This window comes from Drosophila eugracilis, unplaced genomic scaffold, assembly GCF_018153835.1.
Source record: "Drosophila eugracilis isolate 14026-0451.02 unplaced genomic scaffold, ASM1815383v1 contig_2152, whole genome shotgun sequence".
NCBI lineage: Eukaryota > Metazoa > Arthropoda > Insecta > Diptera > Drosophilidae > Drosophila > Drosophila eugracilis.
The window spans coordinates 1,783,233-1,809,853 of NW_024573036.1; the positions used below are offsets into that span (position 1 = coordinate 1,783,233).

At 41.1% G+C, this 26,621-nt stretch overlaps 1 protein-coding gene across 1 annotated transcript in view; it reads right to left on the bottom strand.

Moving 5' to 3' along the window:
- The window catches only part of LOC108111032, a 90,505-nt gene extending 65,961 nt beyond the window's left edge, over nucleotides 1–24,544 (bottom strand). The window contains exons 1-2 of the mRNA XM_017220359.2: nucleotides 24,375–24,544; nucleotides 21,847–22,249 (exon numbers count right to left, since the gene is read on the bottom strand). Coding sequence (XP_017075848.2) covers nucleotides 21,847–21,874 — 28 coding nt within the window. The 5' untranslated portion in view covers nucleotides 21,875–22,249; nucleotides 24,375–24,544. The remainder of the gene's footprint in view (nucleotides 1–21,846; nucleotides 22,250–24,374) is intronic.
- Nucleotides 24,545–26,621: the final 2,077 nt, after the last annotated feature.

A 26,621-nucleotide genomic window follows, 5' to 3' on the forward strand; every position in this document is an offset into this window, starting at 1 on the left:
AAACTTTTATTTCACTTTTAAGTGCAAAGCAATTATAAAAAGTTTAATCCGTTCGAATTACGGTGATTCGATTTCAATCAGCTTTTACTGCAATTCAACTAAGCCGAAATAAAAATCGTGCTCATCTAAGCAATTTCAAATTATTTTCCCCATTGCAATGATTGATTTACGACTTCTTTAGCCCCTCGGCCCGAATCGTTAACCCCCAGTTAGCCCCATCAAACTTTTATCGGGGCTTCCTAGGACTTATACGGCCATTGGCTGGGGCCCCTCTTTGCCATAAAACTTTTTATAGACATTACTTTGATTGCAGGCAGGCGGCAAGAAACACTTGACCTACAGTTTTATGACCACTGGCAATGGTTTGACATGCAGTTTTTGGCAATCAAATAGTCCTGCTGGGTTGACGCTCATAAATAACATGCAACACTTCAAAGGGGCAACAGCCACACATTGCATTTCACACATCACACAATATCCGGCAAGCTGTTCCTAATTCTCTTCCTTTTCTTACACTGAGAGAAAAGAGAATCTCCTCTTTTGCTACGCTATTTAAGTTCGAATTTTCCTGAAAATATGTATATATTACTTAGAGTTATGTAAACTGTATATTAGTAATAAAATTCCTTTAATAGTTGTTTTATATTACAGTCATATTCTGTGGGAGGTGTACTCTCCTCACCCCTTTTTATCGTTAGCCAACCTTCAACGGCAACAAAGTTCCAGTTCTTGTCATAAATTATACGACAAATGCGTTTGTCTTGAGTGGGGACCCGTATCCTTCCTGTTCTAACTCCCCTCGAAAATATCCTTTCTGCTCCTGCCAAGTGCAATCGTATTGCCAGCGCTGCACTGTCGTGTTGCATACTTTCGGGCTGAAAGGGGCTGGGTCATATAGACTATGCAGCTAATATTATTTTATTGCTTGCGACTTAAGAAGCCGCAAAATTTATGCGACAACAACATGGAAGAGGTGAAGCGGAGGGTGTTCCACAGTGAAAACTCGCAGGTTTTGACAAGGTATTTTGGTAATTGACCACTCACTGCATGTAATACATTACTTATTTAGCATTTTGTAAATTGTGAGCTGAGATAAGTTTTCTATATTATATCTTGAAACCACAACAGATCATAATCTTATGCTTCACCAAAGTGGATTTTACTATATTATCGTTTCATAAGGGATTTAATCTGATAATATTTGGTTAGCGCTTCCTGATAGATCTTCCCTTCGGGCGTTACCTGTAGCCATAATAATAAAAGCCCAACCAGCAGGTTGCCGCTTGCCATTTTCGCTGCCAATGCTGCATTGTTCTTCTTGTTCTGGCTCTGGTTCTGGCTCTTCCCAGGCGAAGGCAAACAAATTTGCATGCCGTCAGTTACTATTTTACTGCCAGCTGGGCGAACTTCTCGGGTGTCGAGGGGGTGGCCACGGGGAATATGCTGGGAGAAGTGCCGTGGAAGTAGTAAATCTTTTTGGGTGTGTGTGAGGAAGGCTTCTGCCCACCTTCTCCTCGATTGCGGTTATTTCGCTTCGCTTCGCAGCAGGTGGAAATGGAATGGAAGGCCTGGAAAAACTTCTTGCGAGAGTTGCCACATGGCGTGAAATATGCACCAAGAAGAACTAGAAGCGAAGGAAGCCCAACAGCACAGCCCAACAGAAACAGTAAGGAAAACTCACTTAATTGGGAAAGAACAAGTGTATTGAAAATTCCTTCTTTCCTGATTGAAGGTATATCTTATCATATCAGAGAATCTTTTTATAACTATAGCTCTTAACTTAATATCTTCAAGTAATAGATTAACCATAAAGACAAACTTTATATAGAATATCGCATATGAAGGTTCCTTTTTCCACGTGCATCGAGAGCATAAGGACTTCGAAACGGCGAAGTTGGCAGGTGGAAACAAAAGCGGCGCCAGTTACGAGTGCCACATAAACGTCTGCAGGTGATACCCCTTTTCCACCACTGTTCCTCATTTCACTCCCCCTTCCCTTCCCCGGGCTTTCCACCCTCGTTTCATTTCGCTGCACTTCGCACACGTTGCTCACACGTGACTTGTTTATGTAGTCGAACTTTTCGGCTGCGTCAGTGGCTCTCAAACCCTCATAACCCATCCAACATACTAGATCCTTTGCTGCATTTTCTGTTTCGTTAACTGCACACAGATACCACACACTCACACACATGCACAGAAGTACAATGAGGCAAACAGATACTCCAGCACACAAACACAATGAAGCAGGTGCACCTGAGTTCCGAGTTTGCAACTTTCTGGGCTCCTTTTTATTGATATTTAAACATTTTTTATTTTGCCCGCATAATTTTAGTACTCATTTGTTAGAAGAGCTTTTTGTGTGGCAGTAAAATGGAAAAGAACGCTGTGACTGTAGTGGTGATAACATAAAAATGGATTCTAAGATACTTTTAATGATTAAAATTATAAAAAGTAAGTGGGAAAATCTATAAATCGTATGATGAAACATATATTTTCAAAGCGAAAACGAATCCAACTTGAAAACACTTGCACTCAGTGTTTGCTTTTACCTTCGCACGAAAGACGCGGGCGAACATTTGCACTCATTATGCTGCCGAAAACTTGTCCCTATCCCGGCAGTTGCAGCTGCTCTGTCTTAAAAGAAATAGATTTCCGTTAAAGTTTTCCCAACGAGTTCGGGAAATCTTTAAGCCAACAAATCAAAGTGGGGCCAAAACAAACACCCTCAACACAAAATGCCGGCTAATTTGGCATTTAAACGTCAAATGTCAATCACAACAACAAGAGAAAGACTACGAGCCGTGAGGGAACTGGGAATGGAAAAAAGGAATAAAACAGAAATCAGGGAGCAGAGGGAAAAACCAGCACAAAACGCCAAGCAGAAAAACATAATTGGCCACAAAACCAACTGGGAACGGGAGAAGGAAAAACGCCAGCAGAAAAATAAGCACCCAAAACCAAAGGAAATTTGCTTAATGCCAACGAAGGAAAAATACAACTAAAAAGAAAAAAATCCATCCATTGCAATGCGATAGTTAAACAACAAAAAAGATGGGGAAAAAGAAAACCTGAAACTGCAGAAAAAGTGAGGAGAGAGAAAAAATGAGCGGGATTGAAATAGCCAAGCATAAGTGAAGTTGTGAACACAGTGCCACCGAAAAATCTGCATTCCTTTTTCCTTTTTTCCAAATAAAAACACATATATGTCCGCTACAAGAAAATCGCATTTTCGGCAGGGGAAAAAAGTGGCGAAAAATCTGGCAAAGGATGGGGAAAATCACACGCCGCACGTTGCGTTGAAAAGCTGCGACAGATAGAGCAGAAGCAGACTTTGAAGTACGAGGATCCAAGGGGAGTCCCGAGGTGTGTTTCGCTCACCAAAAATAAAATAAACACGCCCGTCCAAAACTTGCGAATCGTCCTGCTGCCCCCCAACAAAAACTGCAGCCATCCTTTGCCGTCGTTAAGTTGAGAGGGCGAACAAAAGCTCAAGTTTTCAGATACTTTTTATGCAACTTTCTACTCCACTAGTTTTCTATACTGCTAGAAATGGGGTCCAGATGGCCATGGAAATGTTTTTAAAAAGTCAACTTCCTTTTTCAAAATGGATCTTTATTTAAAATAACTCTGTTGTTAAAACAACCACAAATCGTTATATTCATTATTAAGTTTACTTAAAGAGCGACATTAGGTGTTTGACAAATGAAATTTTTCATTTTACCGCCACATGAAACAATAAGAACACCCTTGTAGACTGAAAAGCATCCATTTTGTGGTATTTCCTCAAAGTTTTCTTCGAATCCTCCGACCCAGTAACTAGTATTCGAATTCAAGTTCGCCATCAAGACAGCAACATCCGTACCGTTTTTGAAGGTCAGTAACTGACCGACCTTCTCTCGGCAGGTCTCTTCAGCAGATTGATAATCCATCTTAATATTGTTTTCAATGTAGATAAATCTGTTGCCAAATACTTGAAGTTTCGGCGGTATCAAGGCTCCACAGACCTTGTATGCCCCAAACGCCATCAAAAGATATATTTCCAGCCTCAGCTTATTGGAAGTGTGATCTTCGGAGAATGAATACTTTTACTGAACTGATGTAGCGTTGACTTGCTGACTCGTAAAGAGCCTTTCAAAAGCGATAAGAACACAATGTTTAAAAATAAATTAATTACAAATTATAAAATTACTTTCATTTTCATTATTTACTTTCAGATTAACTTCCAGAGCAACGACTCGAAGACTAAGATTAAAATTTTAAAAAGCTTGAAATAAACTGTAATACATCCACATTTTGCTGTCAAGCCTTGAAAGCAAAGAATAGAAATCAACAATAATACACTTTTTTTTGCCGTGCATTTCACTTGCTCTCCTTCTCAGGCCCAGCTCTATCATCAATTCGTTTTTTTTTTACTTGACGGGGCTGCAGGCTTTTGCGCCCTGCACTCCTGACTTCTGTATCGGTAGCCGTATCTCTGAAGCTGTATCAATACACACAAAAAAATTGGGTATGGCGACCAACAATACATTTATTTAATATGAGAAATATTAAAAACTAACAGCCGCTGGATCTGATTTGTGTATAACCACAGATAGGAAATCTTAGTTAAGAACTTTTCGAATTCCTCTTAATACCATTATCAAGTTTTTTGGCTTGTGTATCTGTGTGCCTTCCCAGGAGCTGGGACATGCATAAAACATACAAACCATAGCACACCGTAAAAAAATGAGAGCTGCAGATAATGCCGCCGGTAGCCGAAGGACCAAGACCAGGAGCCGGAGCCAGAGCCAGGGCAGAAGCAGCAGGATCGGCCGCGTCAAAATTCAATTGAGGCTGTCGAGGCGCTGGGAAATGCAGAAATGCAAATTAGGATGCCAAGGCAGCGGATAGCCGTGTTGCAAAAACACAAAGGATACAAATTCAGGGGGCGGGTTGGGGCGCTGTTAATTGTATGCAGTTTCCTAGGTGTTGCTGTCCGTTTCCACCTGACAGCCGAGTGTTCAGCTTCAGACAGACAGATGAGGGACGTGGAAAAAAGGATAAATTCCCAGGAATTCTCAAGTGTTTCTCTTCGGCTTTTCTCCGGCAGAAGAATCCCCGGTGGAGATTCATTTTGCTGAGGTAATTTTTGTGTGAAATTCCAGGGGTGGGGAGAAGCGGCAGCAGATGTATTCATACATTAATCGGATTGCTTCCCCTGAAATGGGTCAGGAATTAAACTGATTAAGGTGGTTCACGTGGATAGGTTCTATGGTAAATATGTTTCACATGTTTTGAGATGCATGAGGGGACACTTATTAGTTAGCTAAAAACATATGTCAAAAGGTTAGAGTCAGAAATCACTCATTAACATTTTATCATCTATACAAGCCTTCATAAGCCAACAGAATTATTTTCGGCAGCTTTTCAAAATATCCTGACCTTATTTTGATGCTTTTCATTATTTTGTGCACTTCATGGGAAACTCAATACGTATTGTGCATCTCAAATTCCCATGGAAAATGTTTGTTGGGAATGCCGAACATTTTGTGGAGTACCTTCATGAAAATGACAGGCTATTTCCTTGAAATGAATATAGTTTTAGGTTAATTATAAAATATTTGTGGTAATTTGTATCAGCAGATAAAAGATACGGATGAACATTGTAACAATAAAAGAGTTATCATGTTCCTGTGAGTCATGTTGAGAACACAGCTCCGTAGGGCATTCGCAAGTCGTGGATAGCCGCAACCGGAGTGGCTAACATTTCGGCAGAACTCACGTAATTTGCTTGTTTATCTGTGCGAGTTTTGTGTGCCTCGTGTGTCTGATTTAATTATTTCTGACACAGACAGATACTTTAGCCACATGCCAACAGCCAGGGGTGAAGGCCAACAAGAACGGAAAACACACACATGGCTGGCAAATATTTGGCAAGGATCACTTTCAATTTTTGCGGACAAAGACGGAGAATTCGGGCCGTGACTGGGAGTGGAAAAAAGTGCTCAACTTTTTGTGAAATTCAAGCAGGCAGTCTTGAATTTTATGCACTGTGTCGAATGTAATTTTAAACTCAATTAAATTGCCATTTCCCATACGAACATTGTGTGGGAAATTGTTTTGGGATAAGCCAAAAATTAAAAGGAAATTGAATACAAACAAAAGGCAGTCAAATCCGATTGGATTGGATTCTTCGCAGTGCCTGCAGCCCAACAATAATTAACAATACAAGAAGATATAGAGAGAGTCGAGCCGGAAATGAGGGAAGGTCTTAAGCCACCGAAGGCCATGATTTATGTAATCCGCACATGCGAATAAAATTCCGGAAATTCAAAGAAAACAACCGAATATTTTCCAGCCCAAAATTGCAAATAAATGACAGAGAACGTCGTCGAGAGCCAAGAACTGACCCCCAATCCACTGACTTCTGTCGTCTAGACGTCGGTCGAGACACTTGTCCTCCCAATTAAATGGGGAAGGGAAGTCGACGCTCTTACAGATACTTAAAAGCATCCGACAGATGCAGTATAATAATAATATGGGAAACGGAAAGGCGGAGGAAAGCCGCTTATGCCGACCAACGTTCGAGCCAAATGTTAATAAACATTAATTGCACAACGTTTTCCAAGAAGGCAGCTGGGAAATACTTTGCAGTGATTTTCATTTCGGCCATTTAATAACGGACAATGCATTCGAGTACTTCGAAGGAATGCCCTTTCAGGGGGCTTAACTATTACATTATATTTTAAATATATTTATTACTTTTTCTAGCTTAAAAACTTAAGACTAAAAGAGAAAAGATTTATTTTCCAGCATATTTCCTAACTCCTTACTTTTCGGTTTTTTTTTTTGCCAAGTCAACAAGTTCATTCCCTGGCCATTCACATTCACTATTTTCCGAGAGCATTTAAACTTCGATCCTTGCAACAACTACCACAAAAAATAAGCGGAAACACGAAGAAAAATCCTTCAATTTTTATTTCTTTTCGCATACCTCAGTGCCTTTTTTGTTCTTTTGTCTTTTCGTTTTACAGTTGAGCGAATTTTCTTTTAATTAATTTTAAATGAATGTCGTCCGTTTTGGCGCGCTGCAAACTTTCGCAGGACTTACAGACAAGGGGTCAAGGGTGCGGCGAGGTGGGGCGGTGGCAACTTTGGTGGACAGCGTTGACTTTTAGCTTAATTAGCTTTTGGACGAGCAGCGTTTTTCGGAGTTCGCAGTTCAGTCAGGTTAGCTCCTGATTCTCGAGGAGCAGGTCCTTGTGTCCTGCTCCTCCCTCTCTTCTTTCTCCTTCGAAAACAACGTGCGGCAATTAAATATTGCATTCTGTGGCAAGAGCTGCTGAACAATACCGCCACTGATGATTTCAGTGGGCTCTTTAGGGTGGCGCAGGGATGCACACAGCCAGAAAAGTTACTTGATATAAATACTAACTATTTTTTGTTAGGTGAATCTTATCAAAGAGATTTAAACTCCTCAAGTGCCTGCTTTGCAAGGGGAAATGCGATGGATAGATCGGTATAATATTATAATTATCGGGGGAATAAACTGTGTTACGGTTGAAAGATCTTAGCTAGGTTGATTCACCTCCATCTAATCAAAAACAATCGAAGAAACCTGTAGAATATATTCTTTTTACACACATTTTCTTCATGTGTAGGATGCTGCACAGACAGACAGAGACGGAGACAAACAGATGATGATGTCCTGTTTTTGTATACTGCATGTTGTCCTTTTGTGTGCGTTGCCTTTGCGCTTTTATGCAACTTTGTTGTTGCCCCTCAGTTATTGTTGCTATTGTTGCCGTCTGATATGCTGTTGTTGGTGCCGCTGCTGTTGCAGCAATTGTTATTGCTGCTTGTTGCTGGCGTCGCAGCATGTGGCAAGGCTTTTGTTGCCGCTGTCGCTGCTGGCAAAAATGTTTACTTGTCCTGCTTGTTTTTACATTTTTATAAAGGGTACTCATAATGAATGGGGGTATATTGTCTTTGTGCTCACAACAAAACAGGAAAGAAAAGAGACTTTAAAGTAGATAGATCACCCATTTAAGCAGTTTAAGTCTTCTTTTGTTGAAGGGAAAACTAAAAGAAATTCTAAGTTATTTTATGTTTTTATACGTATCCCTAATCTGTGTTTTTATCGACAGTTTTAGTCCCCATTTTATAGCTTCCTAGCTACTTCAACTATCGACTCCCCACTATTGGGTATCCCCCATTCGAACTATATCTCATCCGACTAATTTCTTCCTCCAGTCTGCTCCTGTTGTTGCTTCCGCTGTGGTTGTTATGTTTGTCGTCGCTCGTTTGTTTCTGTTTGGTGCCGCCTGCCCCCCTCCGCCACTGATATTTAACATTCATTTGAAATTGTCATGGCCCGCTGTTGTTGGTGGACGAGTCTTTCCTGCTCGGCGATTATGTTGATTGCAGCCCAGTTTCCTGCCCGGTCCCCCGCATCCTGGCTGCTCATTGTTTGGCTAACTGAATGATGAAACGCTCGCCACTCCGAGATCCTAACTTCATCCTCCCTCGGGCTTTTTATCCACTCATTTAGCTTTTGTGCATTGACATTTGGGGGAGCGTAATGTTCATTATATCCTGTTGATCTGCTCCGAAAAGGAAGTGGGCCTGGAGTTTTAAGAGCAGACAGCCTGTCAATTGCATGCTTATGTCGGTTATAAGCCGGCAGATTCAGATTCCCGTTGCAGCCATAAATTGCTAAAGTTTTGGCATCCCTTTCGAGTGCGTCTCTGTCACTGGTTTCGCCCCTTTTCCCTTTTCCTACCCCAACTTTCAATCACTGGACCCCATTTCTGGTCCAGGCAAGGAATTTGCATTTTGGGCATAGACTCGTAATTTGATTTTTGACAAAACGCCAAAAACTTGTTTAGTTTTTGCCCTCCCAAAACTTTCCGGGTATGTGTATTTTTCGGACAGGTGCAAGTGACGTGGAATGGTGTGTGATAATTGGAGTTGCGAAAAAATATTCAAAATAAATCTGAACTCAAAAAGTCAAGAGAAAGCAGTGACTAAACCTCTCGCTCAAAAAATAATATGTCAAATATTTTCCTAGCTAGTTTTATTTTGTGATTCAATAAAGTGTTACTTTTAAGTTGCAAATTTGAAATTAAAATGTTTTTGGATTCCGTATTTTAGTGCATGCCAGGTTATGGGCCATTGACTATTTGCAGTTTCTTGTTTTATTTAAGCCATCAGTCGCATGTTCATCCGCCCGTCCCCGGGTTTTTGTCTTTTTGGTGGGCCAAAATTTATATTGCGAATTTTGGCTCGCTTTTGGAAGCGCTTTCCAGTTCTTTTCCGCTTAACCCCGCTGGATTTTCCCCTTGGCGGACCGCGTCGAACGTTGCTTCATTTATATTTCAATTTTGATTCGTTTCTTGTCAATCAGTTAGACAGGCGCCTACCCCTCGGCACCCCCTAAAATGTAGCTGTCTGTGGCTTTTCGGCGAGCTGGAAATGTTTCAACGTTAATTGAAAATTTATTGAGACAAATTGTGTTTTATTTACGCATTATTGGCGTTTTTCCCTCCCCAAAGTGGTTTCTTTCTGACGGCGGGGGAAATCAGAATGAGAATGAAAATGAAAATGAAAATGAGAATGGAATGGAATTCGAGCTGGATCAGTTCTTACTTAATAAGGCTTTAATGTGATTGCGGCGGTGGTAGAAGGAAGAGGACTCAGTTCAGTTTTCCACCTTTGTTTTCCATAAATTGCGTGATAAACATGCCAAAGTCATTACCGCAAATACAGTTCGTCAACATCATCCGCACTCGCACTCTGTGCTTTTAATTAATGCAAACAGATTTAACTCATAAAGCCGTGTGTGGGCTTAATCATGCGCGCGTTACACGTTACATAAGTGAAATGCTTCATGGAAATTGATATAAATCAATTGTCGCCCAAACAAAGGTGACGAACGAATCGGCATAGCAGACGGATTCGGAATACGGCTAGGTGGGTGGTCAAATAAAAGTTAAATGGTAACGAAAGTACCAGGAAAAAGCTCCATAAAAAACGGGGCTTATGTCACTCCATTCGATGGCCTATTCCCATGACAACTTCATGAATAAATCCCCCGTCGATGCCAGAGCGGGAATTAATTTATATGATATGTAAATTAATATGGAATATAAAATTTGTGCAATTAGCCGCCTGAATTGATTGACAAGAGATGGCTGGCTTTTTTGTGCTCTTCCACACTCAAAATACGATCAGCAAATTATTTTGTCGAACCTGATTAAATTAAATTTAAATAAGTACATATTTGCTTTGCCGTGGACATGGAAATATGCATTTAGAGTGATTTTGCATGAAAATCATTTGCCAAGGATTAAGTTTTTCCCCGACAATGTTCGAGTTAAATATGCATGGAAATTCTGTTCTTTTTCTGCTTGTTATAGAAATATTAAATTTAACTATTTTTAGTTAATGAAATCCTTACTTATTTAAGGTAAAACCTAAAAGAGATTCTTGGCTTTCTTTACAGGGATAAATAGGTATGAAAATCTCTGAGCTATCCTATGAAATCCATTGCTGTATCCTTGTAAACTTCAACGAATTCTCTACAGACAAATACTCATACACTTAACTGATCCCATGGGCCAGTTTCGCTTTGTAATCAATCAATTCCCACTGCGGAGCCGATGTTTTCATTCGAATTTCAGCTGCTCAGTCAGTCGATGAGAGCCCCATTTCCAGTTGATTGCGCTCCAAAATCAATTTGTTAGGCAAACCGCCCACGCACCGCCACTCACACAAATTATTTAATTATTTATGCAAATAAATAACTTTATATTGCACTTAATTTTATTTTTTGCCGAGTCCGCCCACGCGCGACGTGCCAAAGTGAAGGAAAAAAGATTTTAACGCCAACAAAAGGTGTCAAATGGACTTAATTCATATTATCATTTTCGCGGCGCTGGGTTTTTTTCTCTGTCTGTGACATTCATTATTTATTAGTTGCACTTTAATATTTTATGCACACATTCTGTTAGTTTTTTCATAATTTATAAATTGGCCAATTGTGCGTGAGGGCTTAAAAGGCGTTCATTTTGCAGTGATTGTCGGGCTGAGGGGAAAATTGGGTAGCTATAAGCGGGGCCGAGTACATGGATCTGACAATCAATGTGCGTCGAGTGGCATAATGAAGTTGATGCGCCATTGTTCCTCGACTGTCAATAAAGTGTCAATAATTTATAAAGCAAACAGAAGTTGTCCCAGGCATAATGCCATAAACAGTGTTGCAAAACGGCGGTCGGGTGGGGTTTCATAGCGATAGAGAGACCCAACTCAAAGCGAAAAAGTATCGCGTCTAATGCAAATATTTGCCTTCTGTTCGCGACTCGCTGTTTATTTAAAATTTATTAAAAAGAACCCAACAAATGTTTACATCACTTCGAGCGTGTGTGTGTGTGTGTGTGAGGTGTGTGTATGTGTACTGTGTAATTGTGTGATTGCAATTCGTGTTGACACACTTATAGCTCATCAATGTCTGTCTGATGGGATTGATTCAATGCCATTCAGCCCGGCTCGGCTCGAGTCGAGAGTTTGCGTCGTGTAAACATTGGCAATTTAAATAATTAATCCATAAATATTGTATATTTAAGCGAGTGAATTGATTATGACGAAGACAAGATGCTCCGGCTGCTCTCCTGCTCACCTGCTATCCTGCTCAGGTATTTGAATAATTCAATTCCATTGTAATTACGATGTTTGAGTTATTAGGCAATGGACACTGGGCAAACAGCCGAGGTGTTACTAAATTATTAAATAAGTGTTGGGAACAACAATTTCCAAATGGAAATTGCTTTGCAATTTCATTTCAATTGCCTGATTGCGGTTGCCAGTCTCTGGCAGCTGAGCGAGGAATTCCTAAGTGCTAGCTGAAAGTAAATCGATGTTTTAAATCACACAAAATGCCTCGAGTCTTGTAAACAACTCTTCCTTTTTGATTTCGGTTAACTATTGATTTTTGAACTCTTTAACTTATATTCAGTTATCAGATAAATTCAGTCTTATCTCAATCTCTTTACCCTTCAAGTTCCTGTTCTTAGCTCATCTGAAATATTCAATATTAACCGCAAATCGCACACAAAACGCTGTGGAATGCCCTCAAAGCCCTGGCCAACCACCCAATGAACCCTGAAATCGAGAAACTGAACACTGAATCCTGAACAGTGGGTGCCACAAAGTGGGAAGTTGGGCAAAGGGTTTGTAAAGTGTTGTAAAGCGCAGCGAGGCGCGAGACTCATGCGACTGATTAAAAACGCGCGCCTTCTAAAACTGTCAAAGAGCCTTTGGCGCGGGATTTTATGATGAGAAAAACTTTTGGAGCGAAAGTGCGAACGGTGCCGCTGTCATCGTCGCAGGAAGCCCGTTCTGAGAAATTAAAAGGGGAAGTCCCTGAAAGGAAGCACAAAAGCCAGGTGCAAGTGCACGAGGCGCCCTGTAACCGCTGCACTTGGTCCTTTTGTAATCAAACTTGGCTGAGGATTATGAGACGTCGAAGGAGCCGCTGCCAAGGTGCCAAGAAGACAATCCGAGATTCAGGACCCCTAGATAGTCAGCAAACAATGCCAGTGGCAGGCAAAGCCTTTCTCGGATTCCCAGCTTAAGGACACAACAATAAATGGTGAATAAAAACATCAACGACTCCGGGAGTATCTTCAAGGTAAGGGTATAAATACTATTCATGAATGAAATATAATTTTTAATTTTAATTAAAACATATCAAATATTTTATAATTTACCAGTTAAATATACAAAATCATACATATCATTCATAATATATAAAAATCAGAAATACCCTTTGAAAGGGCACAACAATTAGAGACTCAAAAAGAGCCATATATCGGCGTGTGCAATGCTGAAAGTGCCACTCGAGTGGCGGTGGGAAAACAACAATAGAGGCGGGAATTCAAGAATGGAGTGGTGGGTGGGGAGAGGCGAAGTGCAAGATGAAAAACGCGAAATGAGCGGGGAAAATGGAGGAAAACCTGAAGGAAAGAACAGCCTCGTCGAGTGTCTTATTTTAGTTATGGCAGGGAGCATCCGTCTGGGCCTCGGGGCCAAAAACTGTCGAGTGTCGTGGCTCAGCGACTCGAAACAAAAGTGCAACTGGGCCTGGGTTTTCCCTGGGTTTCCTCTGCCCTTCTCCCCACCACCATTCGCAGGGGAAGACACGAAGAAGTTGCCGCAGATTTAGCATTCCACTTACAACAGAAAGACAATTGCCGGAGGGGCTATGATGAAAAAAGGTTGAGGACAAACTGTTGCCCTCGCTCATTCTAATTGAAAGCAGAACAACAACTGGACTGGTGAAAAACCGAGGAAATAAGAAAACTAAGCGCTGCAATTTGCACAAAAAGAAATTATGCACACAGCTCCGCCGGATGGATAACAATTCCCAGCAGTCGGCAGGCTGAACTGGGAGAGCGTCCCTGGAGAGATGGCCACTCAGAGATACCCTGGAAATTAGAAGGTGCTGTGGGAAGCAATTAACCGGAGGAAAAACAATTAGACATCTGCGAAGAGTTAGCAAGGGTTAAACAGGCGACGAAGACAAAAAGAAAGGCTTTTCCGGGTATGAAATTATAAGAAAAGTTAATTGAGTAAACAAACCGGATAAAGTTTTTAATGTGGCAAAGATAGAACTTTTCTCCATATACTTTTAACAATTTCAGTAAATAAATAAAATATTTAAAGAAAAGGGAAAGGACTCCTACCACCTGAACGAGAAGAGCCCTTGACATTATGAGAAACCGAAATACTACATCCAAGCAGCACAAAAAGTGCACCCAGTTCCTGGAAACCCACCTAACCCCTACTCCTAAGACCTTAACCCCTGGCAGCTCCCAAAGAAGACAGCTGCAGAAGTGCGAAATTGTAATAAAAAATGCAGCGCCACGTGGCAAGCGGGCGAAGTGGCAGCTGAGGAAGGTGAGAAGGAGGAGAGGACCCCCACAAGCCTTGGGGCGACTTTTGCTAAGCTAAGGTTACGGGGACTCCCCTGGTCCACACTTCAATGGAGTTGCTTAAATCTAATTTCGGTTGGCTTCATCTTTCTGCCTTTTGTGGCATTAGCTTGCCCGGCACGTGCTTAAGAAATTATCCTTCTCTGCCGAAAAAAAAAGAATTTCAATCGCTGGAAGTTTCTTTGGCAACTCGCGCAGCCTTCCTTCCTTTTATTTAATTTTTCGTGGCTCCTGCTGCTGTACTCCTGCATTTATGAAAAATTCATAAAGGATAATGAGCGACAAGAGCGTGTCAACGGAGGGGAAGCTGAGAAACGGGGGGCCAAAACGTTTTGCCGAGCCAGCGAGCAGGTAAAAAGTGTGAAGCAAGGACATGCAGGAGCTCTGCACTGGACATCCTCCTGATTTTGCGGGAAAATAGGAGGAGCTTCCTCTCCCTCTTGTTGCATCTTCTCTAGTGCTAATTAAAATCCCGACAAGCCAGCCCTGATGGGTTGCCATGACAGGACGCGGGGTAATGGAGTCAAAGGTGTTGGCTAAGTAGCTGGAAAAAATTATAAAAGCGAGGGAGGGCTTTTCGAATAAGGAACGGGCCCTGCACAGTAGCCACTGCCTGCAGTTGACAAGTGGAGCAAACACACCGAAAACAAAGACAAGGCACCCGCATTCCACTCATTTGAACTCTGGCTTTTGCCCACGGCTGACACGCGGAAAAGAGAATAGAATGAGCGGTTTTAAAGGGCCATTCGCCATTTAGTTATTGGGTTAATAAAACAACAGAGCGAGGGCGAAGGCAAAAACAAAACACAGCTCACCTAGTTGTAAACGAAGGCACTTGGGGAAAAAGTTTAGGCGGTACGAAAAATAACTTGAATATTTTTGGGAAGATTAATCATCAAGAAAGACATGAAAAATGGACAAAAGTTCAGTTTTCAAAATAATAAAATAAAAATGTATTTAAATTTATTAAAATTTTCATCAAAGTAATGTTACTCTCGAACTAAATCCAACCACATTTTCTGACTGTATCGCTTAGTTTTTGCTTTCAACTGCACGGGGCGTATGCGCAATATTTGTATGTAGATTAACAAGCTACCGCCGCTGTAGAAGAGCACACGAGGGCGGAAAGCGGGGTGGGGCTGTGGGGAATGCGTAACTAAGACATGGCCAAGTGTACAGTTGACAGTTGTGGGGGAGTATTAGGGGAGTGGGGGGGGGGGAAATACCTGACACAAAATGAGAACGGACAAAGAGCGGATAAAGAGTGGACAAAGGTAACCAAGGTGCTGCAACTCAGTTCCGCTGAAATTCCGAATTCTTTGCTTTTCGCTTTGCCCGGGGCTTTCCTTTTCGCTTTGGCAATAGTTTCCACATAATTTATGTTCTCTGTTCAGCAAAAGTTGTGCGATATGTGTGTTATCTGGCAGAATATTTATAGTTGGCTTTCGTGAGTGTACATACGTTTGTGCTTGTCCTTCTTGCAGGGAAAACTGAATTAAAAGCACTAGTTTTTATAGCATTCTCATTTCCAAAGCGACTCCTTAGAAGATTCGCAATGCTTAACATCATTAAAGTAGACCAACAACGAAAGACAACATTTCATAGGTCAAAAGGTCTCCTTTCTGCTGGCAAATTAAATCATTTTATATTTAATTAAAATCCTTTGCGTTGTTTATAGTACAAATACTACTTCAGCCCACAAAAGCTTGAAAATGTTTTGTTATTTTTCGATGCTGCATTCAGGCACTCTCAGTGCGCTCTGCACTTTAATCAACCGCCGGAGGGGCTGTGCATATATCTCCGGGTTTCGCCAGATTCATGTATCTAATTGATTTGCCTTTCAAGGGGAGAACGCCTAGGGTGCGGAATGAAATGCCACGAGCAGCCGTAATAACTCGAGTGCTTCGGGGCACATCCTTCATCGGCATCCTTGGGCATCCTTGCAATCAAAGCGAGATGCTGATGGCTGCGACATCTTAAATGATTCAACACCTTGAGCTTGAGCGGATAAGATCCTTCGAGCAGGACGACGGACATATCAATCAGGGAAAAAAGCAGTCATTGTCGGATCTCTCGCCTGAGAAAAATTGCATTGCATTATTTACATGTGCGCGGAGAGCGCCTGAAAGCATGCTTTAATTTATTTTAATTCATTCTCCCTCCACGGCGCTTCTCATTTTCCCAAAGCGCCCTTCTCCGCGCTTCTCATCGAGCTGACGTCGTCGCCGAGTGATATGTAAATATGCAGTTACGCGCTTACTTTGTCGTGCAATTACAGTAAACCAAGCATATACACCAAACAGGCGACCGCCCATCCCATCACCCTTCATCAACGTGTCTGTCTTCCTGTAGTTGCCTCACTCCTCCCTCTTCCGTTGCTGTCATCGCAGCAAACACAAGGGAAATTCTTTTGCTAATGCCGAACACATCCGTTCTTTATCTGATACCCTTGATGAGCGAGCATTATAGTTTGCAGTGAAATTATTAGAAGTCAGAATACATACTGCTAGCTAAGGCAGCGGTCAAAGTTTTACCTTTGTATTACTTTTAATGAGAAAATATCTTGATAAGGAATACATTTGACTCAGAATGTAACAGGTATCTGCTAGTCGATATATTCAACACGTTATCGTTATCCATTCCAAAAGTATTAATGTCGGCGAGACAAAACCCGAGATGGGAATCTTCGAGATGTCGTTGGCTTATTAGCCAGGCACTCTCGCATGCCTTCACACACCTGTAATGCTGAGCATGTGTAATTCCCCGATGTCTGGGGAGCAGTGATATATCCCAGCCGCTGATTGACTTCCGCTTCTGCCGCACTTCTCCCCCCCAGAGCCTTAATCGATTTTACACCCAAAGGACATTTTCTGGTGATTGTGTCTGCGGTTTGTTCGCTGCCTTTGATTTCCAGCGACTCCTTCTATTCTTCCTTCCCTCTTTTTTTGCAAACTGGTTTAAGCGTCTGTGTAAAATGTCGTTCTCATTTTGGGGTAGAGGAATGGGTTTTGGCTCAGCTTCAATTAGATATGCGTATGCTGTTTGTTTTTAGGACTTTTGCCACGTTTTTATTGCCCAGCAAGGCAGACGTGCTCTGTGTGTCAGGTGGAAAAATCTTATAAATTTTGGAATAACTTTCATAACTTATGGTGGCTATACTCATATAGGAAGCAGCTAGAACTCGGTGCAACTAATGCCATTGTCTTGTCACACATGTCGGATGCTGTCTGCGTTCGCTATTTGAGTTTCTCTGGCGCTTAAAACGATGCCAGGACATAAAGATCCAGCCCGCCTCTTTCTCTATACTTTCGGGGGGGAAAGTGGGCTATATCTGCGCTCCTCTTAATGTGGTTTAGTGCTTGGTTGACATGTTTGTACGGCGTGGACTTATGGCTCAAGGTACACAGGGAACTTGTGTCTCCGGTCTTTTTTGCGGCGATGTGTGGGTTGATTCCACGGTTGGGTTCTCTCATACTGAGCAAACAGGAATTTGTCTAAATTGGTTGGATAAGCTTTAAGGGGGTTTAAGGTGGTGGGGAAAACTGATTGGAGAAACTAACTTACGCGGAGTTCAGCACAGTTTAAAGAGGACTGGAATCCAGAAAGATGAAACCCTTATTTCTAAGTTATAATCACTAAGCTGGCTTTAAGTAATACATATTTTGCATCAGGTATTAATATTTTTCATTAAATATGAAGTAAAACTTTGACTGCACGTGTTTTTAAACATTTCGCAAACTTCACCAACAGTTGGGAAAAACTTGAAATTTTCAAAAGTTCCTTTAAAGCGAGACTTTGGCTGGCTGTCAAAGGCAGCTCCAAGCCGTTGACACTCACCTTTAGCCCAAAAAGTGGGGAGCTTGGTTCAGCTTTACTTGTGAAACGATTTTTATACCCGCTTCCTTTGGCTGGTTTTGCTTTATTTTTAATGATTTGTATGTTTGCCGCAGGCGGTCTGTTTGCATGTTTGTTTGTTTGCTTGCCGTGTGTTTGAGCAAATTTGCTCGCCAAACTCACTTTCATGTTTAATTAAAAGATAACACACAGACAGCCTCCCACACACATGACAAGTCTTAAAGCATTTGCAGCGTTTATCGGGCAAACTTCGGCCACGCCCCCGCCCCTCTTGCTTTTGGGAAATTTATGCAATTCGAGTTTGTCCGTTTGTCTGCTGGTCCGTCTGAGTGTGTTGGCGTGGGGCTGTTTTGGGGGTTTTGAGCTTTGCAGCCGAGTGTGCAATGTGCTGGAAAATATATTTCCCAAACTCCGGGAAAACTTATCTCTGCAGAGGTGGAGAGGTGCCATGGCTACGTGACGCTTATCGTCATTATAATTGAAAGCTTTAAAAATTTATGGCCAACTTTTCGGCTATTTAGCATATCAAATCGTAAAATGCGAACGGCACTCGAGGAGGAAACTCGCAGGCACGCAAATAATTATTTCGCAGCACTCACAAATAAAAACAATTTCAATTGGCTTTTACGATGTGTATTTTGGCTTTATACGCACTCGGGAAAATGCGCGGGGAGTTCTAAAAGTACAGATTACGAAAACCCTCAGCATAGTTGGACTTCAGACTGAGATCGGTAGGATTTAGCAACCCATAATCATGGTTAGGAAATATAAAATATAAATATAAAATATAAAATATAAGAAGTTTGAAATGAAATCTCTCAGTTTGAAAAGATCTGCCAGTAGATATTTAAATATTTTATTTCATTTTAGTAAGTTAATCAGATTTCGATTTATGCCAAAAAGTTACTTGCCTTCTGGATGACCCTATAATTTTCTTCAAGTGCTGCTATTTAGTATCACCAACACCGCTGGCTATCAATTAATGTCGTGCCATAAAAAGTTGTATAAAGTGATTGACTGTCCTGTTGGCCGAGTGGAGTTGAGTGACCCCTGACCCCTGATCCCCCATCACCGGTGCCCCATCGCCGTTTCCATTTCCGAGCCCGATTGGCAAGTTGGCATGTTGAAATATTTAACGCCGCTTAAACAAATTGTGGTCTGGTCATGCGGTGACTTGTCAGACAGTAAAACATTGCCGACGCAGACGGAGCGATTTCATTACGGGGAAAATCAATAAGAGGGGGAAATGGAGAAAGGGAGGGGGTTTCCGCCTTCGTAATCTCCTCATAAAACTCTCTCGTTAGTCGCATTAAATTACAAATTCCATTAAAATGATTATTAAAGCAAGTATTTGCTAATTAATTTACTTGCTACGCACAATGCCAGGACGCAATTAATAAATCCAAATGAGTAGCTACATTGTAATCAAGACACTGGCCAAGGAGCCTGAACGGGCCGAACACCCTGTAAAAGTCGTTTCGAGGGGATTAAGCATTTAAATGTTTTTATATCGACGGGTGTGGGTGGCTCCCTCTGGGGGTCATTGAGCTAGTGGGAAGTATTTGCGGCGCCCCCTGGCGTGGGCTATGTTAATTACACTTGGCTTTAAGGAATTATCCAGATTTGTGAGTTTAAATAATTCGGTGGTTAGGTAACTACTAAGAATTTTAGTAAATTACATGGATTAAGGGATGGAAATAAATATTATCTGGATTTTTTCATATTTTTGCTGTCTTTGATTTCTTTTCACTTAGATGCTAGGCAACAATTTATTTATTACAAAAATAATGCACAAATGTCTGACTCTGAACTACAAACAATTAGAATTCTACTAAGGAAAATAAATAGGAAGCTCATTCAAAGAAAAAGTACAATCGTTCTTAAGGAAGCCTAGCACTCATCCGTTCCATTTTCCCTGCAATTGCAATTCCATTTCGACACAACCTCGTTCTCATTGTGATGGAGTTGCAACAATCTACCCTTTGTTACCCCTGAAACACAATGAATTACAGCAGTGCCCCATGAACCCAGTTCGCTGTAGTTCTTATGAATAATAAAGCAAATAATCTGTCAGCGTCGCAGCCGCCTAACCAAAAACCAAGAGGCCACCCGAAGCCAAACCCAATCCCAAAAAGAGCCAGAGAAATGGAAAGAGACGGCGACAGGGAAAGCGAAAGAGAGGCCACTAGAGGCGGGAATGTCAGTGAGAAGTCCACAGCGACAAACGACTCAATTCGTGGGCGAAATTCGAGCACTCTCGCTCGACATTTGCTCTGTCTGACAAATCAAAAAGGGAAATATACCGAGGAAAACTACTAGTCATCTATCTTGGGGGGTTCTTTCAATCAAAACAAAGCACTAAAGAGATTTTGTTCTCATTTTTATGTGAAGTAGAAGATGTATGTTACAGTTCACACTATTTAGTTTAAGTATTGAACCCAAAATAAAAAGATATTTTGATGGAAAATGTAAAACATTTCTCCCAGTGCATGGGAATTCGCATACGAAAACGCGGAAAAGCGTGTGGGAAATGGGGAGCGGTGAGTCCAGTGCTAATAACACGAAATCCGATTTGAACGCCGGACCTGCGTGTGATAAAAGCAACAACATCACGCAGTCTGCGGTTGCCTTTTTCCGTTTCGTTTCATTTCGTTTCGTTTGGTTTGGACTCGTGCCACGCTGCGTATGCGTAACGTGCGTTTTAATGAAATATTGAATTTTATTGCCTGCGTGCCCAGGACGCGCTGTCAACAACTTGGTCCAAACCAAAGGCTGACCCTGACTGGGCCGCTTCACAACTTGTCACTGCCTCGAGGGCTGCGTTACACAGTAAAAAATGACTCGGGCTAAGCAGGTTACTTTTAGCTTGTAAAAAAGGTAAGTGATGAATAAAAAATCAGAACAATCAAAATAAGACTAGAAATAATATTTAAAAATCACCTTTGGTGATTCGCATATTTGATATTGGTTAAACAGTCCTTAAAATAACATACATATTTTTATAACTCATTCATCCACACATTCATGAATAGATTTATGCAGGCATTGTTTGCTTGCTTATTGTTTTTATTTTTTTAATGTTTTTATATAATTTACGAACCCTTGGCCTTTTTTTTGCTGTGCAGGAGATCCGCACCCCTCCTCCCTTTGCAACCTCTTAATTTGATTCGTTTTATTTGTTATGCAAAAACTTGAAGTATATTATTATTACCCATATATACGCAGCTCGTGCTCTTCGTTGCGCCTGCCTAATAAAAGCAATTTATGGAGCCCAAAGCGCGGAAATGAATTGTTAACCGAATTTTTTTGGACCGGATTGGGTGAGAGAGGAGGCTGATGTCCATGATGTTGTTGATGAGTGGGTGGTGTCTTTTGTTTATGGTCACTCCTCCACCTCACCGACTGCGCCTCTTCACGTAAACGCCTTTTGCGGCATTGTGAAATTTCCCAGAGCGCACATAAAAATGAAAGCCACCAGAAGGGGCAGATAACAAGTGGCAAGGAAAACGAGGGCGTACCGCGTTTGGGAAAATGAAAAAGGGAATGCAAGTGAGGGCAAGTGAAAGTCAGTCAGCCAGGAAGAATGCAATCGGCAGGGTCTGAAAAAGGTGCATATGGCTGTGGCTACATGAAAAGGAGGTTTGGCATTCCAATAACAGGCAGCAGGCAGTAAAGGAAACGGTTTTAAAAATATTCTTAGACGTAATGGAAGAAGGTAGAAGACAATATGAAATTATGATATCAATTTTAAGCAGAATGAAATTGGAAATAAATACAGCTTATATTTTGGGACATTATATATATTAACAAACCATATTTTTAAATATTATTTACTGCTTTTCAGTTGCCACATCTAGCCTTCTTACCACCTTAAAAACCTCAGAGAGAGGTCATGGAAATGATATTGCAACAGAAACACAAAATAAACCACAGCAGCCGCTGCCTCGGTCTGATTTCGAGTTCGTGCCTCCATTAATGTTTATCCCCTTTTGTTTCTGTTTAATTGCGAGATAAAACTTACCGATAATGAGCAGCTTTATGGCCGACATGTTGGACTCTGTTGTTGCTGATGAATTTTCTGTTTTTCAACCCGTTTTTTTATATTTTTTGCGTTCGACTCTTTGGGTGGTATTTACAAAAATATTAATCCGCTAAAGAGGCAACAGTTTGACAGTCACTGGACTGGGCGACCGGCACAAATTGCATTTTAATGCCGCAATGGCAATGCCATTTTCATAAAACGCTGCACGCCGACGATTATCCAGAGACACATTTCGGTTTTTGTTTCTGCGGTTTTCGTGTTTTTTGTGTTTTTAATTTTAATTTCGGGTTCAATTCGCTGTTTAAAGGTCCACTCGAGGATTGATTTCGCAGCGATGCTGATATGCTTTTTGAAATATTCAGGCACTCGAGATGCCAGGATACTGTAATTAAATGTTTCAATTAAATTAAATGCGACACACACACTCGTGCTCACATGGGTTCATGCAAAATGCAGATGGAAGGCGCCTAGAAGTAGGCAATGAATATTTAAAGCCTCAGACATTTCAATTTGGGCTTCCAAAGGGGACCAGGATGAGGCAGAGACCGAAGCCGAGGCCAAAAGGTCCAATTGAAGCCATGCCCAGGCATTAAATTAACATATTTCCCAAATAATAATAATTTCCAGGAGTATAGAGAGCCGAGATGGATCCCGCAAATGGAATTGTGCCAGTCAGTTGGCTTTCTACACATGTAAACTGTGCTGCTAATGTCTTATTCATGTTTACAATGCCCGGCAAAAAGCGACTTATGAGCGGCCAGCATGTCAGTCAAACAGCTCGAAAATGGCCCATCGCTTGCGTGCTCCAAACTTATTAGGTTTCATCCTCCCGAAACCCCATGCCATGCCATCCCATCCCATCCCTGACCATCCCCAGGTGAGATTGTTCCGCCGGAGTGGTTGATGGGCCTCCTTTTGGCCAAGCCCCGGCAATTGCCGGGCTATTTATTTAAACCGGAGCTGAGGGGACACAAAGCCCGAGCGTTTCACTGCCCAATTGTTAATGGAAATCTCCTGCGTTACTCCGCAGTAATTGCTCAGTAATTATGAGTTATTAATTATGCCTGTTTATTTCTGTTTTGATCTATAGTTTCGGTGAACTAAAATGTACATTAAGTATAGTATTGAAATCATTATCTTTCTTTAATACTGCTCTAATTAGAGTGCTGAGACTTTTATACCAACTAAGAAAACACTTTGATAATATTTTTTTAAATAATTTCTAAGACACAAACCGACTCGTTGGATTTACAAAAAAAAATGTTTTCATTTTGCATTTCTTCACAAAAATACAGATAAAGTTATAGTCTCCTATATTATCCGTTGTGTTCTACTATCTGCACGTATTTATTTTTAAGACAGTCTCTTCTTTATTTTACTTAAACATTCGAAAAAATTCTTGCACATAAGTTAAAATAAGATTCTAAAATTAAGTTTTGCCATTTTGTCATTAATTGTAGAGTTTCACTTGATCACTGTCAGACTCTTGACTTAATCACTGATTTACCAACTGTTTTTTGTTTTTTATATTTAATTAAAGTTGTCAAAATAAAAATCTCAGCTTTGGCTCATTTGAAAATCTTGAAGGAATAGCTATATTTAATGGCTTCCGAGGAGAGATTTATCTGCACTTTTATTATCGCAAAACAGTTCTTATGTTCTTTTTTAATTCAGAAATATATCAATCAATTTATGCATTTAATTCTGTCACCGAGTCGAATGTCAATAAAAATATTCCTACACATTTTATGAAACTTAAAAAAACGCAGTGGTTTTATTTGATTGCCGTAAAGCCCATTTCTGGAACTTTATATTTTATTAGGGCAACTCAAGACATAACTCAAGGAATTTAACGATGTGAGTCCTTGGCGCGGCTCATGATTCGCTTATGCATTGCCGGGAACTTTAAGCTAAGCCACTTTCGACGACATCAAAATTCCAGCAGCCATAACAATGGCCGAGAAAAGCAAGGGAAATGCTAAGGAAAGCCCCGAAATCAGCTGTCACAGTGGAATAATAAAAATAATTTATTTGCATTTTATTTGCACATCCTGGGAGTCTGGGTCTGCCTTGGTTTCTAGGACTACAGACTGGGAACTGGGGGCCGAGGACCAGAGACCAAAGACCAAGGACAACAAGTTGCTGACACACAAACGGAAAGGACGAAAAAAAGAGGAAATTATACGGATTTGACAGATGAGCGAAGGTAAGTGGAGCACAACTTTCGCAGCGGCTTTAAATTGAGTAGAAATTGTTTGTCACTGTTTGTTGGCCCCTTTTGGGGTTTCTCGCATTTTATTTTTATTTTTATTCCGTTTCTTCTATTTCTGTTGCACTAGTTTTGGCCCAGTTTCTGGCTTTTTGGCGGCATGAATATGCATGGGGAGGGATGGCGATGGGGAGGGAAGGCACTGGCGGCAAGGTCACGGGGAAAGCGGGGCAACAGTTGCACTTGAGTGCCATTTGTCGAAAGAGTCGCCCGGCAATTTGCATAATTACAAACGCACATGTAACCGAAACGCGGTTTCCGCCTGTCCGCAATTTCCACTGCAATGCTTTTCCGCACTCGCGTTTCTTCGGTTTCTATACAGTTAGGTCCGTTTTGTGGCACTATTCAGACTCTCGGCACTGCTCGGCTTTTCTAACTTTTCCGACTTTTCCGCTTTGCCGCCCGTGGCCGCAGAACGCTTCTTACCAACTAAGTGCAATTTCAGTTTTGTTCCAGCTTAAGAACGAAGTTCGATATGACGAACCGCGAACCGAGTACAGTGAACTTCGGCTGTAGCGCACGAATGTGCGAGATTCAAAGACGAAGTCACGAATTTTGGTTGTTAAATATTTTCCGAGGCGACTGCGCCGAGAGAAAGGCTTGGCAACATGTTGCCAAGGGAGAGAATCTAAGCTTGGAAACAGTTTGAGAGCCAGCCTAAGGACGGCTGCAGGACTTTTGTGGTAGGTTAGGGATTCTAGAACAGGGACTCGGCAAAACGAATAGCAATTGTCCTAGTCTTCGAATTGATGAGACAGGGAAGAGCAGCCTTTAGAGAAGTCTCCTAATCTCAATATTCCGGCTTCCCATTTTGTTAATTTCATCAATTTAAGTTTCCATTAAGTTTTTCATGTATTTTATTTTACAGTTTATATAAATGTAAAACTAATTCGAAACGTAAAAGATCTTTCACTTTCATATACTCAAACTTAAAATCCATATTTATTTATCTTCACTAACAAAAACTAATAAACATAAATAAAATTCAATAAATTGATTTAAAAACACTCTTCGATTGTGATTTTTATAGCCTAAAATTATGAATAACTCGCTTAGTGTTCCGTTCAAATGTCAATTAAAACTGTTAACATAAACTATATTTATGCTGCATTTAACAATCAATTAAAACTTGAAAGCATATTTCGTTCTTCGAGTAAACAAATTATTATTATATTAAAAAATAATTTGTTGTCTCTCCGCCTTTTGGTTTATTTATGTTTTGGGGTCAGTCGAAGTCTGTTATTTATGGCCATAAACACACACGAAGCTGGGTCCCCGAAATTTTGTTTTGGGCCATAATCGTTGGGATTCGGTTTGGCCAAGTTTTTTGCCCCAATCCTGGCTAGCTTTCCCAGAGAGGAACTGTTTCCTTTCCACTCGTTCCCCGCTCTTTTCCCGAACCTTCATTCTCGCACTCTCTTGGCGAAAGTCTCTCGTTTGGCAACATGTTTATTTGGTGCACTCGCAAGTGCATTCCCTTCTCAGCCTGAAGTGAATCAACAGTTGGGCCTGACAAGGGCAGACAGAAAGTTCTTTAAGCCCTGGATGTTGTACTATATTCCTGAGATCCATTTCCTTATGAGATTTATATGAACAGACAACTATATCTTTCAGGCCCCTCTCTATACTTCCAGCAATCAACAGAAGTGACTCCATTCTACTCCAGCCCAATTGCTGAGTAGTTTATGGGCCACCCTTCGCTGGATGAACATGTCAGCAGCCCTTAACCCCTGTTCGCCAAGCCCTAACCCCCCTTCGAATGTGTCGTGGCACATAAAAAATATTTGCAAACTGAATGTGGCAAGTTTTGCCGAAATATAAAAAAGGGGACTGCCACAAAGGCTGGGCCAACACCTCAGCACGCAAATACAGACTCAGATATACAAAAGTTGTTAAAAAGTCCAAATAAATATATTTTCTCTTCCAGCGAAAGAGTCAGACATGGAGCGAGTGAGTGGGAGGGCGGAAGAGGAGACGCCTCACAAATGTTTGACATAAATTTATGCGTTTTGTGTGTTGCCCACGAAAACTCCTCAACTTTGCTTGTAGATCAGGTTAGATGGCACGTTTTTGTTGGGGTTGGGGCTTGGGAAATGCAGGAAAGGGGACTGCTCGGATGCTAGGGGAAGGACAGCCATGGTTGAGACTGGCAAACTAAAGTGTGTTTCGAAATTGAGTTGTCATAAAAGCATTCAGCAGGAGTCGCATCGAAGGTGGTCACAGTGGTAAACTCTTTAGTAAAGTCTGGGAAATCTTTAGGTTAAAAATAAAGGTAAAGGTATGAGACTATCTCAACAATCTTTTGCTAAAGAAACCTTAAAAACACAACAATTTTTATTCTGAATAAAAGCATTTATTCTTATAATATATATGTATTAATATTTTCAAAGTTCTAACCACTACGATTTGAAGTTTTCCTGGAAAAAAGGCTACCTGAAAACATCCTTACTTGTCTGTAACTTTTGACTTGGCCCAACTCCCGCAA